The following is a 17,262-nucleotide window of genomic DNA, read 5'->3' on the forward strand; positions in this document are numbered from 1 at the left end:
CTAAAATAGGGCATCTTTGACTAAGGTTGCTTGGAGATTGTGGAAAGAACCTAACTCTATGTGGGCTACCCTCATGAAGGCCATATACTTCCCTAAAAAAGATTTTCTTAATGCTACCTCTGGTTCTCATCCATCATGGGGCTGGCACAGTATCCTAATAGGAAGAGATGTTCTTCAGCAAGGTCTCCTATGGCAAGTTGGTACCGGAGTTGACATTGACATATGGAACTCAAATTGGATACCCTCTTCTCCATCATTTCAGATTATTCATCATCATCCTATTCACTGCCCGATTTCAAAGGTCTCAGAGCTCATTGATAGTGACAATCGAAGATGGAGGGAGGACATTCTCATCTATATTTTCACCCTGAAGATAAATCTCGGATCACAAAAATCAAACTAAGTCTATTCCCGCATGCTGACAGATTAATATGGGGTGGTGATAAATCAGGGAATTTCTCCATTAAGTCAGCATACCACTTGTTATCCAACCTGAAGGGCAACGCCAAACTCAAGCCTCTTCCTCTCGGTGTGACGAATGGGATCAAATTAGGCCTACGACTTGTAAGAAAATCTAGAATTGTAAAGCCCCTTCTAAGATGAAGTTTTTATTGTGGTGTACGTGTGCTCAAGGGATTGCATCAGGGGAAGGGTTAATGAAGCGACAACTTTAAGTAGATCCGAGATGCGTTCGGTGTGGAGCTATAGTGGAGTCCAGTGATCACATTCTGCTAGAATGCCCTTTCGCTAAAGCTACTTGGTTTGGGAGTTCTCTATCCTTTATTGCTCCTCAAGATGAAAGCCCCAAATTGTATAAAGTGCTTGAGCAATGGGATAAGATGAATTTCACCTCTAAGAAGATCAAGATGGAGATATTAAGCCTTTTCACACATATCTGCTAGTATTTGTGGACAGCCAGGAATGATTTGATCTTTCATCGAAAAGAGTGGTCCTCGATTGAGGTTTTCTCTAAGGCAAAATAGATGTATATGGATTTTCTGGACGACTGTTGACACAACCTCTACTCCATCGGGAAGTCCACCAAACAAGGCCGCAGCGTGGAAAGGGCCTCCTTAGGGATGGCTTACTTTGAATTGTGACCCAGCATTACCTTTGGAGAACAATTGAAGGAGGAATTGGATGTATCAATCGTGACCACAACTGCTTACTGGTTTGGGCTCTTTCTGAACCACTTTGCTTCACAGATAGCTTATCGGGGGAGGCCTTAGCGGTGCACAATGGCTTAGTTTGGGCAGTTGAGCAGTGCATCCCTTCAATTATTATTGAGTCCGATAACAATGGCCTTATCAACTACATCAACTCTACTGATCAAGTTATACTGGCTGGGGTTCTTGGGATCATTAGCGATATTCGCTTATTGGCGACCATAATTTCTCAATGTTCTTTTCATCACATATCTAGGGAGGCAAATTATGTTGCCGATACCCTAGCATGGAAGGTAGTGTCTCTAGCATAAAAGACAAGCTGGCCAATTTCCACTCCGTGGCTACTTCATCTATGTAATCAGGAAGCCATTGGCTCCTCATGCAACCCTATTCAATAAAGTTTTCCCTTAAAAAAAAAAAATGCCATCATTGTAGTTCTTCGGTAGTCTGTACTTTTTTTTGATACTTTAAACTAGATATATACATTAACCTAAACTGCAACAAAAATTATTATACCACTACCTTGAGAGGATTAAGGCACCACTCTCATTGTAGCTACTTTATTGAAAGCATTTGAAATAGCTTATTGATTTTTTTTTTTTTTTTGTCCAATCTAATAAATTGTTTATTGATTTGTGGTTCATTGTATGCAAAAATGTTCCCTTCTGCCTTTCACTTGAGGGCCAATCTCTATCCGGCCTGAGGAAACATTTGCAGGCCTCTATTATCTTTTGGGAGGCGTATGCCTCATAGAAATTGTCTACCTAAAGACTCTCTTGGCCCGTAGGTCTTGAGTCTCGACACAAGGTTAGAATTCTAGTTTTTCTATAGTAGTATCTCACTGATGGCTTGTACGGATTTAAGGTATTAAGCACAAGTGAGAGAGAGAGAGTTTCTTTGATATCAGTTCTTTTTTCGGGCTTGGGCCTGTAGACCTGGACTGAGTTTGTGGCAGCCCGGCTCATTCTAAGACTTCAAATCTTGGGTTTTGGCGGGTACCATATAGTTTCAGGTTTCAGTTGCAGGTTTCATTTCCCGGGCTCTAACCTCCAACTGAGAGTGCCATGAGAGATGGAGAGCATAAGCGGAGCAGCAGAAATAACTGAACTGTTCGCGAAGCTCGCTACGCACCTCCAAAGCGAACTTCCTTCTACTGGCAATGAAGAAGCTTGTGATCCCTCAATTTGTTCGCTTAATCAATCTCTCAACCTGGATGATGTATCTAGGGTTAGGGTTTTGAATACCGCACTCTCCTTGATGTGCTTCAAAGCACCCCAGGTTCGTCCTCTCTTTTCTACATCTCAATTTAATTTTCGGACAACTCTCCATACTATTGCCATTGCTCAATCTCTCTTTCTATCTCTGCCCTAATCTCTCTATTTATCATATTGGTTTTCTTATATAGGTTTTTAATGCGACAATCGAATATCTGCTGCAGACGATTGTGACCGTTCTGTCGTCGTCAATATCTTGCAAGGTTTTGAATTTTCAGAGACATGAGTTTCTACAGGTCGGCAGCTCAATTCCTGGTCATAAGTGTTCTGAATTGATGAGAGTATGCGTGGATGTGCTTGGAAAATTGGAGGGACATGGTAGGTTGAGCAGGGATGCTCATAACTTCATTTTTGCAGGAGATGTTATTTCTTCTCTATGTTTTCTGTTGGTAATTGTTAATAGTTCACCAAATTCTCCTCAACGTGCTGTATCAGCGTTTAGTATTGGTTTCCTACTTAAACTCTACAAAATCTCTCTATTTTTGTTTTGGTCATTGCCTACTCAGTATCCAGAGCCCTCTTGAATCTTCCCAGGACAGTTGAAAAAAAAAAAAAAAACAAAACAAAAAACAAAAAACAAAAATAAAAACAAAACAAAACAAAACAAAACAAAACAAAACAAAAAAAACAAAAACAAAAAAACAAAAAAACTTGATAGGTCTAGAAAATTTAAAGAATGGTTACCTAAAAAATATGGTTCATACACATCACTACATGGATGTAGTGTCCAAACCCTCTGGGATAGAAGGGTCAGGACTATGCTTAAAATAAATTTTATTACTTATTTAGATGGCTAAACCTTAGGGATTTCAAAAGTGATTTGTCATATAGTAGAATGCTTTACTGATTTTTTGCGTTCTCAGTAATGTTGAAACAGCTTAGCGTGTCTGATGTATTCCAATTATTTAAAGTTTTGGGATTACATTGATAGTAATTGCAAATTGTACAAAAACCAAGTTCCTACTCCGGTTACTTGAGCTGTAAATATGTTGTGAGCTATCCTTCTATCTAGTTACGATTGCAGATAACTTTGTTAGTGTTATTGAATGGCATCAAATATAGAAGCTTGAGCCATTCTAACTCTGGCTAAGAATCAGAGAAATATATGCTGTGAACACATTGAAAAAAGACCATTTAATCCACCTGTGAGAAATGAATATTGTAAATGACTTTGTTAGACATGGGTACTTTGACTTACCCCACAGTTATGTCATTAAATAGAGTAAAATGGCAGAACAGGACTGATGTTTCTACTTGGGGATATGGTTTAGTGACTTCAGTTTGTTGCCCATCAAGTCTTAACCGTGCCTTTTTAACATAATTTTCTGAATGTTGTAGCAATGCTTCCCCATTTGCTGTTGCATGGAGTTTTAAGGGTGGCAACATCTGCATCTTGTTACCGGAGTCTACTGCCATTCGAACACGTTTTTAGTGTAAAGGCAAGCAATAAAAGAGACATCCCAGTTTCAGAGTTGCAGCACCTTATGACAAAAGACATCTCAGTCAACAGCCATGAAATACCATTGGGGTATGCTGAAGTAACCTGTAGACATTTGCAATGATCTGGTTGTGGAAGTAAAGAATCTCACCACATTAGTTTGTTTTGGTTTCTGTTATGCCTTTGGTTGATGATAATATCTTTCATGCCTATATTTTTAAGGTTAAAGCAGATTTAGGTAAATGGGTTCTAAGTTCTCTCTCTCTCTCTCTCTCTCTCTCACACACACACACACACACACACACACACACACACACACACACACACACATACACACAGACACACACATTTGATGTTCTTCATCACTCAATAAACATGAATTTGGCCGTGCTTATGACCAGTGCTTGGTAGCATATGTGTGTGTGTGTGTGTGTGTGTGTGTAGATAGGATAGTCTATAAATTTACTGTCAAGATCCTTCCCATTTTGCTTCCAGAAGATTCTGAGGCCACAGTTCCGTGCAAATACTAGTCATAAAGCTTCTGTGTATGCTACCAATCATGAGGGTGAAAAGGTTACAACCCTTGTGGTGCGTCTCAGGAACCCCATCATGGACATTGTGGAAAATTCATTAATTGTTTCTTCAACATTCGAACTTTTGTTTACTCATTCACTTTGACTTTTCTCTTTGCAATTTATTATTTATTTTGTTGCGAAATATGATTTCAGGCTGCTTTTGTGGTACCTTAACCCACTGAGTCTGAGGCATGATATTTCAAGAGTTTTACAAGAGACTGTGCGGAGGCCATTCCTTTCAGTAAACAAAGAACTGCATGATAGGATGAATTGGCGTTCATTAATCATATGCTTGGTACTTTCTCCTGGTATGTTTATTGAGACGAGGTGCCTATTGCATAACTGGTTTCTAGCAACGTAAGTTCCCTACTCATAATGGATTCTTACACTCTTTTTTTTGTTTGTAATTGTAGCTATATGTTTGAATCTAATACTATGAGTGGGTTTCAGAACATTGCTCCTGGTTGAATTCTCTTTGTATATTTGCTTTCTGTGAGCTCTGCTCTACTTGCAGACAAAATTACATCTATTATTTTATTTATGGCAAAAAGCTCATAGCTGTTTAGGATGGAATCTCCTTAACAGGCATACCTAGTTTTGCCACATGGAAGACTGATATGGCAAATCCAACTGTCGTATATATAGAGAATGGTCTGAATAGGCCACATGTCAAATTTCAGAGTCAAATACAATCATATATCCTCCCATGTAATGTACCTTTTCATGTATGTTCATGAACCGCTCGTAGTCCTCTGTACCCTCTTGGCAGTCCTAGATTTGTAATGGCTCGTTTTGCCACATGACCAACTCCATTTGGATGACACTTGACATATGAGCAGGGGATCACCTGAACTCAAACTTTCAGTCCTATCTGACCTGAGGGCAGAACTATGTGCCTGTTAAGGAGATAATATCTTAGTCATTTAGGAAATCCAGGCTCTCTATCTATGTCGTCCTGCCATATAAAATAGCCATGTTGCAAGAGAGCCATAGCATGGTATAGTAAAAGTTTCATTGAAATTTTCCTTGAAAATGAAATCGTACATACAAATTTTACTTTTCCAATATCATTTTTTGCCCAAACAAATAGTGAAAAATCCTATTTTACAGGAAAATTTTCCTTTTCAGTCTGCTTAGTGGAAACAAACAGATCCATTTACGAAAAAATAAATTCATATCATGAGGGGAAAATGCAAGTACTCTCTAAAGCAGGTCTCAGCTCAGAACCCTATTACTGGGTTCTATTTCACAACGATAGCTTTATTCAACTTGTATGCTTTTATCACACTATCATGACTTCTAATTTTTAAAATGGAAACCGTATGCCATGACTTAAAATTGATGTTACCAGATCAATGTGTACTTGATCTATCTGTTAACTCATAGGATTTGCCTATTTTCCACAGGGGCTTGGCTTCTGTACTAGAGCTTCAGGTTGCATTAGTCTCGTCAATTCTGGATTTACTAGCCAGACCAATGTGGTGGGGTATATCAATGGAAGTGGGATCTAAGCTGCCATCTTCTCATGCATATTTCCCCAGTGAACACAACCTGTTGGTGATTTTAACTGGACCACTTTCATGCAAAAGTTTTCTGCATTTGATTTATCTAATAATGGATCTGTTTCCTGGGAGTAAGAGTAAAAAATATCGAGATCCGACTGACATGAAAATTGCAACAGCATTGGGACTGCAAACAGCAAGAAAGGTGGACATGACAAATCGTAAATCTATCTGGTAAATTCTTGCCCCTTAATTAACAACCACTAATGGTGTTCTTATCCAACAATCCATGCCTTTTTCAAATGTTGTACAACAGGGCTATGCTGATGGATTTCCCATGTTGGTTCTATTTTGCGGCTGGCTTGCTTTTCACTGGAAAAGATTGTCAAGAGAGTTTCCTGTCAAAATGCACGTCAATAGCGGACAATGAGCAAACACATGATGGAGAAGCACATTCCGCAGCTGCTGCAAGGTACCTTGCGTGGATTTTGACTCCCATTAATGAAGACCATATTGATCTACTGGTTAAATGTTTGACTGAAACATCAAGATCATGGGCTCTCAAACAACTTGGTTCAGGTACACATAACAACGATACAGTTGGCTGCAAGAAAAGGCTCAAGAAGCCCAAATTCCATGCCAACCATAATGATCATACAGGCTCCAAGAAGTATGATGGCCAGACAATTGGACTTTGGCTCAAAGAATTCCATGAAAGCTGTGCAAGTTATTGGATTAAGACTGTCAACAGTTGTGCATCCTCAGATGTGAAAGCACCACATGCGTTTAACCTTCAGAAAAATTGTTTATTTAGAAGAATTCCATTAGGTATCTTGATGGGGTATTCCGATTATTTAGATGAAGAGGGATGTGAGCTGCTGCTTCACTATGCTGCAAATGGTGAAATCCTTTGGTCAGTGGAAACTAAAACTACCAGGTGTAAGTATACAAATAAGAAAATTGAAGCGCATGGCGGCAATGAAGGCTCAATTAGGTGCTCTGAAGAAATTGGTAAATGGAAGGAGGCCGTAGCAGGAGCTTCTCTTGTTTTTAATTTATTTGATCTAATTGAGGATATATCAACTTCCATATTTGAGATTGAAGAGAGGTGTCTTGAGTTTATTTGCCAGCTGAAGTTTAAGGCTGTCAAATACTTGGTTAAGTGTCTCAAGGACCTACTCCAGTTTAAAACTGATGAAAATGAAGGGGGAGTTCTGATACTAATGGATCTTCACAGTAGATTATCATGGTGGAGGCATCAAGTTCCAGGAATACTCCAGGGTGACAGTGCTTTAGATGATGTTGTTAGTGCCTTAAACTGTAAAATATCTTCCTTCTGAGGTCTAGCGGACAAATGAAGGAAGATGATGTATTTGAGGATTCCATTAAAAGAGAAAAATGAATTATATTTATATGGAAAGGAACAAGATTCTGGAATTTCTTGCAATTTTCTGAATATACCCTTCTTAGGCTAGCTTTGTAACACAACTTTCACGATGCAAATTGCATTACCAGAGGACACAATTTTTAGTTTAGGCCAATTCAAAAATGACAATAAACAGAAGAAAGATGTATGATCACAATGCTTAAAGGTTTTGAAATAGAAACAAAAAATTCAAACAGCTTTTAATAAACTTTAATTTTATCGCTATTACCACTCAATTCTTACAAGGATAAAACACTAAAAGGAAAAAAATTGCCCCCTAGGGAATAATGTTACAATGCAGATGACAAATTCTTGCAAGCCAACAGCTTGCCCCCAGCTTTGATCTAAGAACTGAATTTTTTTCACATGGACGCAAATCTAGCGTCTCAATGTTCTCCACTAAGTCCCTGCAACAGCACCTAGTTTATGTACATGACACTTTTTCCAATTCATCGTCACAATCTATACGGGCTCTGGCCAATGGTGTGTTGAATATTTGAACTTCACCCTGAGCCAGAACAAAACCAATGGCCTTGGCAAAACCATGAACGTGTACACTTGAATGACCCAAGAAACCTGAAACCTTATTAAGAAAGAATGTGTGATCTCTATTTGATATACTGTTGATGTCAGCCATCAGCTGCAGACTGCCTCAACAGAAAGCTTCTTCATGATGCTTGGACATGGATCCCCACCGAAGACCTCAGGAGCTATAGTTACTGAGCACATCTGCTGCCCAATGCACCTCTGCAAAATTTCCTTGGTGTTAAGATTTTCTCAAGACACCCACACCCACCCCCCCCCCCAAAAAAAAATAGAGAGGAAAAAAGCATAGAAGAAATAAAAAATGAATGAAATGCTAGTCAATGTTTAATTGTTCATGAAAAAATGAGTATAGAGATTGGGTAAATTTTTCATCAGTATCAACAGCTAAAGTTGAAAAATCACTAACAATAACAGATGGCTATAAAGACCTGAGAAAATCTGCCATGATTTGGTAACTCATGTATTAACCTCTCGCCCTCCCACATTGGGGGGTATACTAACTAATAACCAATTGCCATGGACAGCTGTCAAGGCGACACCTTGGTTGCCTAGTTAGTGTGTCGCCTTGTGTCTGGACCCCCTCCAATGCCTTGTATTGCCTAGATGCCGTGACAACTATGCTGAGACCAAAGTTCAAGAAACCTCTCTACCTCAAAGGCCTTAAAAACACTTGACTAGGATGGTTGGCTGACGAGTGAACATGCAACTTTCTGACCACAAGACTGAAGGGGAAAGCATACTTCACATATATAAACTAAAAGTTGAGGGTAAACACCTTTTAGTTGTAGAAGCTGATTCTAGTGTCATTAAGCAGACGCAGACAAGTGACAGAGGGCTCTGGAGATTTTCAGGCCTCATGTAGTATCTTTGACATTGGAAACCAAGTCAACCAATGAGACTGCTGACAACCTTGCCAGGGTGGTAAGGCTCATAGCGTTATGGCTATCTGTTACTCTAATATTTAGTCGCCTTTAGCTAGTTTTCCTAATGGTTTTTACCATGCTATGGTGCCCATTTCTTCAAGGGTCTGTTTTTTTATGTTATACCTTTGTCTTTATACTCTGAAGAAAGATGTCCTCACAAAAGAATTTAAAAGAAATTATTAAGAGATGAGGAAAAAGAACATCGGACAGGAGATCAAGTTAGACAACCTTTTCAAAAGCATCGTATGACTTCTGAGCATGACAACTGCCTTGCTGGAAGCTTCCACACGTCCCTTGTGGAGTCCCAAAGCTAGCAAACTTTATTGATGATATTTTCTGTCCTGGTGCACACCAGAGATGTGCCTTGGGCCTTAGGGGTCTTTGGACTATACCAGAGGATTGCCTATGCCAACTTGTCAGCGTCGGCTGCCATTCAAAAATATCAGCACATACACTGTCCACTGTTCTACTGACCAATGAAATACCATTCGGATCACCGCCCGATTCTTCAAATATGACCAATAGATTTCCAGTAGGGTTAAGCCATGAACGTGGGAGATGATACCTGAGGTCAATAGCATTAATTATTTCATAGTAGATATTTTAACCTCATGATCAATGTCCCAAAACAAGTAAACTTGTCTCACCATCTTTGGGAGGCCTCTCCACAATTACTTCGGCATTTTTTTTCATTATACGTTCCAGCATAATTACAGCCACCACAGGTACCAGATGCTGTATATGCTGGCCAATGGCGTCCAATGCTGAGCCCATTTATCCAGATTTGACCTTTTCCCATGCTGCTCATATCTAAAGCCAGTGGCTCACTGCCAGGTGGTGCATCGAAAACAGTCTGGAAATACCATCAAATAAGGAAAGACACATCAGCAAAATGACTACTGGCTACATTGGTTCATAATCTTGCATGGAATTTCAGAGAAGTGTCATGAAGTCCTTATAACTGAGATGTTGTGCTTACCTTGTACCATGTCAGAGGCTGCTTTTGAGCCACTTGTAATCCCTCTACCCACTCAACCAAAGAAATACCACTGAGTGTGTTGAGACTCAAAGTTTCTCCTTTTAAACCAACCTGCACAGGCACATCCAAAGAAATCATTCCCTTTTCTGATAAAGGCAAGGATGTGAAAAATAGAGGATATTTTGAAAAAAACCTTGTAAGACCAGTTCTGCCATGACAAGTCTCTTCTCCCCTCATTGAGACCTTTCAATGAAACTGGGCCGAGCACCCCAGCATTCCACGTCTCAAAATGAGTGCCGACATTCTGATCTCAACCAGATAAACAAAAAAAGCTTAGGGCAGTCAGATTTTTTCCACCATCACAGTGTTCAAAGCACGTAAGGGCAACAGAATAAGGAGAAGGAACAAACCGGGAGGCCAACAGCTAAACTTAACAGGGAGATCTTATTAATGCCAGCTCTCAGCATCACACTGTCACTAAATGTCAATTTCGGATTCTCCAAACTCCCATAGACAGTTCCTGCCAGAAAACAGGAAAAAGTGCCCAACAGAAAAGAGGGGGATGGGGTGGAGGGAAGAAAATTAATAACTACATACTAGGAATTTGTCTTCCAAAATAGTTTTGTGCTCTTCTTAGAATGCCAATATAGTGAGCCTACCTGACAGCTGACCATTGATGAAAACATGCAAAGCATGGCCTGCTGACATCACTGTAAGGACAGGATACTGTCCATTCTTCAAAAAGTCTTCATATGGGTCTATCTTCACACTGAAGATAGGAAGATGAATATCAAGGATAAGAAACAATAAGAGAAGAAGTTTTGATGGAGAAGAAAAAGGAGAACATGAAGGAACAGACAATATATATGGGTGTGTGTGTGTGTGAGAGAGAGAGAGAGAGAGAGAGAGAGACCGGGAGCCGAAAGAAGGTGCGAGTAGATGAATTATATAGCGACTCACTCTGTCATGTACCACAAATAGTCTGTGGAATCTCTGGTGATATTTATCTGCTCTAGCAACCCAACTACTGTAAATGAACTGTCAGCATCAGAGGTGGTCTCTTCATTGTATGATTGCCAAGAGAATCCTCCATTTCCTGCTGGAGTCATCTTCATCTGTGCACTTTGAGCCCCAACCTGCACACAGATATATCTTTTGTCATGACTCTTATTCAGGAACCTTTCAACAAGAGGAACAATAGGACGTCAGTGAATTTATTTATTTTTTGTTCCTTTGTCCCCCCTCCCCCCTTTTTTTCCTATGGGGAAAATAGAGAGAAATTAATGAAGAAAAAATTGGAACATATTTGTTAGTATTAAAAGGAAAATTAAATGTCTCAATTCAACTCTAAACATCAATTGGATAAGCATCAATTGCTACCAAACATGTTAGGAAAAAGAAATGAAAGAAGCTTTAGAGCCATTTTCTCACCCTTGCAGTGTTGAAAACAGTGTACTTGCAGTCAGGAAGGATGCTGATGGACCAAGGAGGAAGATTGTAGTGCATATTCCCAAAATAAACTTTTGCAAAAGAATTTGAGTCATAATTCGCAAGGAATGCTGCACAAGCTCCAGAATTTGACTTGAAGACATGAGCCTGGATGGAAAAATTAAAGTTAGGCTCAGTGCCAAGACTAGCATAAAAAGGGGAAATGAATTTTTTAAAACAGTAGTCAACAAACCTCTTGATAATTCCCAAGTGACATCACAGTAGGATCTGCAGAAATTAAAGCTGGTTCACACAGCTTGATGGCTTTATGCAGATCTCTCAGATGACCCCATTTAGGTTGCCTCAATTGTCCTAGAGACGGAATGAAAATTTTTCATAAGATTTATGTCAGAAGTAGAAAAATGAAGGTTTCATTAAACAGTGGTGTGCTATAGAGAATTCTTGCTACCAAGTAGACATAGAAAGTTCAAACATGCAAAAGTCTTTGTAGCTAATTTCAACAGACATTAGGAAAGGAAAGAAAACCAATAAAATTAGGAAAACTGCCAATAAGTGGAAATATAGAGCTTTCGGAAGTGCAGACCAGATATACAGGCTAAAGCATCATGGTACTACACTGGAGAAATTACATGAGGAATGGCCCACCATCTAGTTAGAATTCTTCCAATACAAGAAGTTCATCCCTTTCTGAGGTTGTAACTGTTGAACCAATCCCTTTCTTTGAGACAGAATAAATAGGATCATAAGTCCTGAAATAGTCCACCTATAGCATGGTTGAGTGTTGAGGCATGTTGTACCCAGATCCTGATTCTTACATGTAATTGATCGAATCAAACATTTGCGATGTTTGTGGTGGTGACCTTATATTCAGTAGTTATTACCAATATTATATAAAATGAATACAGAAAGACAGATAATCTGCTACATAGAATTCTGGAGTACACCAGTCTAAGAAGCTAAATGTGGCATACATACCATATTCATCGATTGGAGCATCATAATCGTAGCTTGTGGAGATGAAGGGACCACCAGCTGTCCGCCCAAAATTTGTTCCTCCATGGTACTGGTGCATAAAGATGAAAATAAGAACTTCAGTTGAATTGATTCTAGGATATCAAAGTACAAGTTAGACAAGACTTAGATGTACCATGTAGTAATTAACGAAGGAACCGCCTTTCTGTATAAACCTTGCAACTGAAAATGCCAAGTCTTCTGCTGGTCTGTGAGGAACTGGACCACCAAATTCAGTAAACCTGCACATGCAACAGATGTTGGACAAGTCAGCAGCCTGTTCTGATTTCCTCAATAGGAATCAAAGATCATAAAAGAAAGTGCCCATAATTGGGATTTTGGGAGAACGTGGCATGGAAAATTTACCAGCCTGTCCAATTTTCTGTCCACATCTTGGGTTTGTAAGCTTTGTTAGGAGAGAACCAATCACAATAGAAGCCATTGCAGGTGTTTATCTGCAACAGGATCAATGAACAGAATATAATTAAAAGGATAATACAGAGCAGAAGATTAAGGAAACAAAAAAACTTCGAAGCACTGACCAGTAAAATACAAGAACAAGAGTCAATCAGAGACTACATGAATAAGAAATTCAATAATTGAAAAATTCGGCTTCTATGGGGAAGAAATGGACTCCTCAACAGTTTCTAATTAAAAATACAACTTTTTAGGTTGTCATTCATGGTGTCCAGTGCACATGATACAAATTAAAAAGTCACAAGAAATAAAATACTGACATAAACCATAACAAGCGGAGCCATGTGCAGATGAGATTAAAATTCTTATAGAGGTTCCATCCTGACAGCCCAACTGATGAAACCCCACTAAGAAAAGAAGGATAGGCATAATACATGAGAAGCACCAGAGATCTGAAGCAAAAAAACAAGAGGAAGTGAAAGGAAAGCGCCAAGGAAAAGCACAGAGGCACTTACTATAGGATCAGGAGCGTCATCTTGCTTGCACATGACCCATGGGACTCCAGTGCCTAGACCCACAGCCATTTCTGCTGCCCATTTCGTATAAGCCTGACCAGGAGCACCAAGTTCATACTCTACAGGTCCATACTCGTTCTCTATCTGTGCAGAAGCATTCATGCAGACAGGAGCTTTCATTCTCTTAATCAAAATGGGGGGAGATGAGATTGTGAGAATGGAGAGGACTACTTAGAACTATCTTAATATTCATTTACCTGAGACATAATTATTGGGCCACCCTGAGATTCAAATAATCTTTCTACTTTCATGATATCTACAATCTTGTTTGTGAATCTTTGCATTGCCGCCTTCATCATAATCACTCAAAAATCAATATTTAAAAGAAACTTAAATTAAAAGCTAAGGGTATTAATCAATAGAATAGTTAAAGAAAATTAAGTAAATAGAAGGAGATTTCCTAATCCAAACCTTGAAAGGCTTATTATCTGTTCTGAAACTGATCCCTGGGATGTATTTCAGCCAAACAGGGAAGCCTCTGAACCAAAAAATAAGAAAACAGGATACATTGCTTCAGCAATCAATACTTTCAGTCCAAAAGAGAAAGGGGAAAAAAGGAAAGCTTCCTTGCCACATTATTCATTACCCAAAGTTCCATTCAGCGCAAACATAGGGGCCAATCCTGAGATGAACATAAAGGCCGGCTTCTTTCACTAGCTTTATAAACTGAACCAGATCATACCTATCCTGGAAGTAATACTACGCAAACAGGGTTTGGAGGAAATGAATACTAAACCCTTTGAAGATTTGTTATTTAAAAACAAAAATCAGACAAATAGAAAAACAAAAAAATTGGAGAATCTCCATTACTTCGCCAGGAGAAGGCTCGTGCCCATTCCAAAAAACGTAGGTTTGAATAACATCCAAACCTCCGTCTTTGGCGTTCTGAATAAGCTCCGGCCACATCTGCAAGCAACCCAGAACCCAGTATTTCAGAGAGAGAAAAAAAATAAATAAAGGAAACCCAGTAAATCACTACAACGATGGAAAGGGGAAAAAAACACAAGCTGGGTGGCTTCAGAGTTGAGGGGTGAGGAGGAGAAAGAGAAAACGAGAAAATCAGAGAGACCCACAAACCACATTTGCATTAATACCTCTGGAGTACTACGAGGGTAGTGAATAGATCCAGAAAGAAGGATCCTTCGCTGCCCATTGATGATAATGGCTTTCTCATCGTAAGATACAGAGGCTGAAGCAGTGGAGAAAAACGAAACCAAGAACAGAAACAAGAACGCGTTGGTTCCCAACACGTTCCACATTACAATTTTGGAACCCATAACCTCTGCTTCCCAAAGCAATGGCCTTCGTTTTTCTTCCTTTTTTATTTTATTCTGCTTCGCTTTTTTATCACTGAAACCGGATGAAAGAATAAAGATAGAAATATAAAAGAAAAAAAAAAAAGAGATGGGTTGTGCTCTGTTTTTTCTCTCTTCTCTTTTACACTTTCCTTGCCTTCCTTTCTTCTTCAGAGAAAATTAAAATAATACTATGACAGATTGCAGAGTAGGCGCAAGCAAGCTAATGCTGGGTTGTCTTGCAAAATTGGGTAGCTTTGCACCTGCTTTTAAACAGAGAGAAATCAAAGATGAACACCAAAAGTAAGCACAGGGACCCACTTTTTGGTCGATTTCTACTTCAACCTTCTCACTGACGCGGAGCTTCATCTCTTCATCCAATCAAGTGGGTTTGCCCCTTCCCCCTTCGCCCTCTCCCCCCCCCCCCCTCCCCCTTCCCTCCCTCCCTTCTCTCTCTCTCTCTCTCTCTCTCTCTCTCTCTCTCTCTCTGGATTTTGTTCATTTGGTTTTTCTTTTCGTCGGTATTCATTAAGGAAGTAGTTAAGAGTTAAGACTACGTATGCTGGATAATCAAGACATTTCAAAATTAATATCACTACAGAGAGATTCTCAGTTTCTACTTCTGTGTTGTGTTGTGTTCTTAGTTCCTAATGGGATTTCTAAAAGATTCCCAACTCATTCCCTAGACGGTCGGTTGCTACCGTATATTTTATTGATCCATGATTAATCTTTGTTACGTAGTGCATGTAATGTGTAATCCAGCGTTAAAAAAGGTTAATTTTTCACTAGGCTCTTTCTGTTTATCACTTCATAGTCCAAGTCTTAATCAATAAGAAAGAAGTGATGAAGTCATTTTCTTACAACCAGAGTACTACTACTAAGCTTCTTTTTTAATGCCTCAGAAATCATCCAACATTCCAATTCATGATTTTCTTTAGCTTGGCTTGAAGAAGAAAAAGGATTAATAAAAAAAGGGGGAAAGTGATAAATGCCCCAGATTATTCCCATACAGTGACATCTAAACAACTCAATAAGCTTTTCAGATCAAGCTTCTATATCACTGACAAATACAATTAAAGTCACAAGCTTCTTAATTACACCTCTGTACTTGTAGTTAGAAATTTATCTTCTTTTGATTGTTGTTTGCCTTATTTTCATAAGTTCTTTAAGCTAAAGATAAAAAAAAAAAAAGGGTATTCAAAATAATTGAAGTATATTTACTATTAGGTCATTTTTCAACTCCCTTTTCCCATTCACATGAGATATGACAGATTTTTTTTTTTTTGTAGAACATGAGATATGACAATATTTTATCTTATTGAAAGGGAAAGTGACTTATACTAATGGGACAAAAGAGGGTAAAAAAAAAAAACACCAAAGTTAAGAATTATTTGGCACCTTAAAGGGCATCGATAAAGAAACCCTAGAAAAGTTTTGGACAAGAGATTGTGATATTATTTGAATAATTGAACTAGAATTTCTCTCTTTCAGTACCTTGAATGTCTTTCTAATTTAGAATCGTGACAAATCAAAAAAAGCATGGCAACAATTTTTTTATAATCCATGGAGTCTCTAATCATCACACTTAGTCATCAAGTCATAACACTTTGTCTTTAAATCACCCTAGCTCGTTCTTCAATTTTGAGATATGTAGGTTTGTAGAACAAAAGAAGAGTATGCATGCTACAACTAGCAGCTTACAGAAAAAGGCTGGTGTGCTAGTGGCACAACCTTTAAAACACTCTAGAGTATGGAACTATGGACGTATAGCCAGATAGGCCAGTGTAAGGGTCAATGAGAGCACACACAATGACATCAACATGGATGAAATTTTTTATTTCATAGGGGACACAGCAATAACTTCTCATGCTTTTGTGTATGGGCACATGAGCCATGTGATCAGACATCATTCTTTTGGATAGAGAAGTTGATATTTTAAAGAATAAACTCTTAAAGCATAGATTGATTGCCTTAAAGGGACTAGACGTCGTGGAGTGTCAGGTTCCAAGAAGAAGAGAAAGGTGAAGAACAAACTCTTTTAGAAGGTCATACCCGCCAAAGATATCGGGAAATTCATCAAAACAGGTGGAGATCTCCCCACTACAAGGAACTGAATCACAATGGATCAAAGCCCTTCTAATCAGAGAAATTTTATGTCTTTCTTACCTTTGAACATTTGTAGAAAGAGCACCCATTTTTGTACCAGCCCGAAGAGAGAAGAAAACATTAAGAGAAGAAAAAATAATGTTTTGCTAATAAAAACGTCAAACTATTTATAGCGGTTGCCCAAGAAGAAGGTTATGAATATTTCAAATTGCACCAACCCTATTTACTGTCAAGTTCATAAATTGATTCCTTAATTTATAGGTTAAGCAGAAGAATTTTAAAATTTTGAAGGTAGCTGCAGTAGTTGGGCCATTTAATTTCTCTAGAATTTTTTGTTTCTTAAATTGGTTCAATAATTTTCCCGCTCCCCAGAAAAAAAATTGAAGATTACTACCTAATTGGCCAATTGTACTCCAACTGTATTTTAATCCACTTTCTTGGATTCTGTACTAAAGCACTGTTACTGTTTGACAATAAAGCAATAGTCCAAAGGATTAGGGTCTATAGAATTATGAACTGTTATGATTCTCATTTGCACATCTCCACTGTGACAGCTTGGAGGGTTCATTAAAGGTGAAAA

At 38.7% G+C, this 17,262-nt stretch overlaps 2 protein-coding genes across 4 annotated transcripts; one reads left to right on the top strand and one right to left on the bottom strand.

Annotated features, from left to right (window-relative positions):
- The first annotated feature begins 2,069 nt into the window (after positions 1-2,069).
- LOC122083556 lies at positions 2,070-7,375 on the top strand. 3 transcript variants are annotated; one of them, XM_042651408.1, is made up of 7 exons: positions 2,071-2,444; positions 2,572-2,758; positions 3,779-3,968; positions 4,607-4,810; positions 5,860-6,189; positions 6,272-6,427; positions 6,535-6,677. In XM_042651408.1, exons 1-7 carry the CDS (start codon positions 2,238-2,240, stop codon positions 6,542-6,544), a joined length of 1,284 nt encoding a protein of 427 aa, XP_042507342.1. In that variant the 5' UTR covers positions 2,071-2,237; the 3' UTR covers positions 6,545-6,677. The 3 variants fall into 3 exon arrangements, with proteins under 3 accessions (XP_042507341.1, XP_042507342.1, XP_042507340.1); XM_042651407.1 differs by having other exon boundaries at positions 2,070-2,444; positions 2,605-2,758; positions 6,272-7,375; XM_042651406.1 differs by having other exon boundaries at positions 2,075-2,444; positions 6,272-7,375.
- A 181-nt stretch (positions 7,376-7,556) lies between these two features.
- Positions 7,557-14,957, bottom strand: LOC122084278 (beta-galactosidase-like). Its single transcript, XM_042652382.1, is given in 20 exon segments — positions 7,557-8,018; positions 8,021-8,128; positions 9,079-9,415; positions 9,498-9,703; positions 9,830-9,940; positions 10,023-10,133; positions 10,240-10,349; positions 10,489-10,598; positions 10,790-10,965; positions 11,261-11,425; positions 11,511-11,629; positions 12,254-12,341; positions 12,426-12,531; positions 12,656-12,744; positions 13,222-13,365; positions 13,479-13,571; positions 13,693-13,759; positions 13,868-13,980; positions 14,092-14,187; positions 14,376-14,957. Coding segments are annotated over 20 exon segments (2,745 nt in total). The 5' UTR covers positions 14,559-14,957; the 3' UTR covers positions 7,557-7,805.
- Between the last annotated feature and the right edge of the window lie 2,305 nt (positions 14,958-17,262).

Source organism: Macadamia integrifolia, chromosome 7 (assembly GCF_013358625.1).
Source record: "Macadamia integrifolia cultivar HAES 741 chromosome 7, SCU_Mint_v3, whole genome shotgun sequence".
Taxonomy (NCBI): Eukaryota; Viridiplantae; Streptophyta; class Magnoliopsida; order Proteales; family Proteaceae; genus Macadamia; species Macadamia integrifolia.